The 2,877-nt window shown below is 60.4% G+C and overlaps 1 protein-coding gene across 1 annotated transcript in view; it reads left to right on the plus strand.

Annotated features, from left to right (window-relative positions):
• NKX3-2 (NK3 homeobox 2) overlaps nucleotides 2,596-2,877 on the plus strand; it is a 2,641-nt gene continuing 2,359 nt past the window's right edge. Inside the window, exon 1 of the mRNA XM_021395513.1 lies at nucleotides 2,596-2,857. Within this exon, the coding sequence (XP_021251188.1) occupies nucleotides 2,596-2,857 (262 nt within the window). The remainder of the gene's footprint in view (nucleotides 2,858-2,877) is intronic.

Genomic DNA, 2,877 nt, shown 5'->3' on the forward strand with positions numbered 1-2,877 from the left:
GAAGGAAAAAATGAAGGAAAGAAAGAAGAGAGGGGGGAAAAGAAGAAAAAAATCAGAAAAAAGAAGTAGGAAGGATTATTCTTTTGCTGAAGATTGGTAGAGGAAACCGGTGACGTACCTGATAACAAAAAAAGAATCCATGCTGTGGGTGTTTTTAAGAGCCTAAATAAAGCCTTGCACGCAGCAAATACATTTAGTACAATACAGTGAATATTCGTTACCACGCTCCATCAGACAGCGCGCACGTACTCAGAATAAATGGGCGGCGCGGAGCTGTGCGGGTGACACACGTGTGACTTGGGCGCATCATTCGATCTGTTTCTGCTTCCATTCTTCTGCCAGAGACTGCAAATCAATCCCGCTTCTACAAAGTTCAGGAAGCAGATGAGAAGCCGAACGCGGGAGCTACACATGGCAATATTTATTGCACAGAGAAACTGAAGAGCTTCAGTTACAGACGGCGAGACGCACCTGGCCGTTCGGATGTGTTGCTTCGTTTCTTATTAGCAAACCTATTGAATCCTGCCCGGGCTGTATTTCTGTCCTGCAGGGAAATACGTGGGAAGATGAGAACACATAACGGTGTAGCGGTGGGAAACCTGACATAAAAACAGGGACGGAGCGGAGGAGCGGACTGGTGCGAGGCGCTGCTCCGCCCGGGGACAGCCCCGCTCGTCCCGGGCCGTGCGGTGCGGGAGCCGCGCGGGTCCTCACCGGGGTCCCGGGGGGAAGGCTCCGCGGGGACGGAGCCGCGGGAGGGGCCGTGGATCGCTTCGCCCGCAGCCCCGAGCAACGCCACGGCCGCACCGTGCCGCACACGGGAACTCCGGCGGCTCCGCGCTTCGGTTGTAAACGTCCATAGGAATGTTGGTGCTCGGGGCTCCCAGCCCCAGGGACACGGCTTTTCCCCATATAAGGACTGTGAGCGGAGAAGGGCACTGCCGCCCGCTATTAAAGCCCTCCGAGCTCATTTGCTAAAGTCGGTGCGATGAAAATTCCCGCTGCCATCACGACATGCGCACGCTCCTCACGTTTGATATTCGGTTCAAATCCAAAAATCACGATGATTTTTTTCCTCTCGGGGCGGGGGGGGATACGGGCGGTGCATCCCTCCGCCGCCGGAACCCACGAGCACCGCCCGCAGCGCGGCAGCGCCATCCGCACGGAGCCGAGCAGGGACGGGGCCGCGGTGCCCTCGACGGGGCCGTCACCTCCGTGCGGCCACGTTAACTCGCCTCGGAAATAGACGCGCGTCATTTAAGAAACAAAGCCGAAAGCAGACGAGGAGAGATTTTCCCGTAGAAGTAGCGAGCTGCACGGGGCACGCCGGCATTCGTTTGTGGCACAGCCCAGGTGCAGCCACGAGGCAGCTCCCCGGCCCTGCAGCCGGAGCGCTCCTCGCGGGGAGCCCCGTTTGGGCCGTTGCCATCTCCCAGCGGAACCCCGGGCAGAGCCGGCGGAGGCTGCGGGGTTTGTGTCTCCAGGTATGGCGGGAGGCGAAGTGGGGACATCGTAACGTGATGCTCTCCCTAAGTAGGACACTGCTACTAGAGGAGAGATTGAAGATTGAATATAACGAAAAGGTTTTTTACGATAGGGGTGTTGAGGCACTGGCACAGGTTGCCCAGAGAGGCAGTGGCTGCCCCATCCCTGGGGACACTCAAGATCAGGCTGGACGGGGCTCTGAGCACCTGATGGAGCTGTAAGTGTCCCTGTTTGATGCGGGGGAGTAGGACTAGATGGCCTTTAAGGGCCCTTTCCAACTCAAACGATTCTATGAATCTGTGACACATCCTTTCAGTTCTGGTGCTTCGGCGCGTGAGTAGCCGGCCACCTGAGAAATGGTCGGGCTGACTGAAAGGAAATAAAATAAAATAAAATAAAATAAAATAAAATAAAATAAAATAAAATAAAATAAAATAAAATAAAATAAAATAAAATAAAATAAAATAAACTTTTTTTTAAAGAAGAGAGGGGAAAAAAAAAGAAGAAGAAAGGGAGGAAAAAAAAAAGAAGGGGGGGGGGAGCAAACGAGCGAAGCCCCCGCTCCCCCGGCGGCCCGCAGCGGGCAGTGCGTCCGGGCCACCTCTAGGGGGGGCAGCCGCCCGCCGGCAGCCTCGGGCCGGCCCCAGCCCCGGCTGTACGGGAGCGGCACGGCGGGGGCTGCCCGCGGAGGGTCCGCGCGGAGGAACCGGCGCGGGAGCCCCGTTAAGCGGCCCGAGCGGCGGGTTCGGCTGCGGGAAGCGCCCCGTCCGTCCCTCCCGCCGCCCCTCTCCCGGCGTCGTGGGGGCCCCGCCGCCAATCCCCGGCGCTTACCCCGCTCCGTTTACCCTCCGAGCTGCTGATCTCGGGCTGACGGCGAAGAGGTCGCCCCGGGTGGGAGAATAAAGATCGAAAAGGAAAAAAAAAAAAAAAAAGGAAAAGAAAGGAGTGCGGCTCCTCGGCCTCCCGCTCCCGGGGCAGGAATCGGGAGACGCAGCGCGGTGCCCCCCGGCCCCGGAGCCCCGCGCCCCTCGGACGGCCCCGATCGCCGCCCGGCAGCGCCCGCACAGCCCCGCACCGCCCTCAGTCGCCTCGCACCTCCCCACGGCTCTCATGGCGAGCTCCGTCGGGGCGGGGGCGGCGGGGCCGGGGACGCGGCGGGAGCTCCGTCAGAAGACCGACGCCGCCGGCTCCGCACTGCGGGCCGGAGAGGGATTCCGTATTTTCTCCGTTTATTTTCAGGCGGGAGCGCCGTTCGTCGGTTCCCGCCGCTCTCCGCACACCGACGCCGTCCCCGGGACCGCGCAGGGCGGTGCGCGGCGCCCGGGCGCTCTGCGGTCGCGTTCCGTGCGCGTCGGTTTCCGAAGCGCCCTCGGTCCGGGGCCGCCGCCGCCC

Source organism: Numida meleagris, chromosome 4 (assembly GCF_002078875.1).
Source record: "Numida meleagris isolate 19003 breed g44 Domestic line chromosome 4, NumMel1.0, whole genome shotgun sequence".
In the NCBI taxonomy this organism is placed as follows: domain Eukaryota; kingdom Metazoa; phylum Chordata; class Aves; order Galliformes; family Numididae; genus Numida; species Numida meleagris.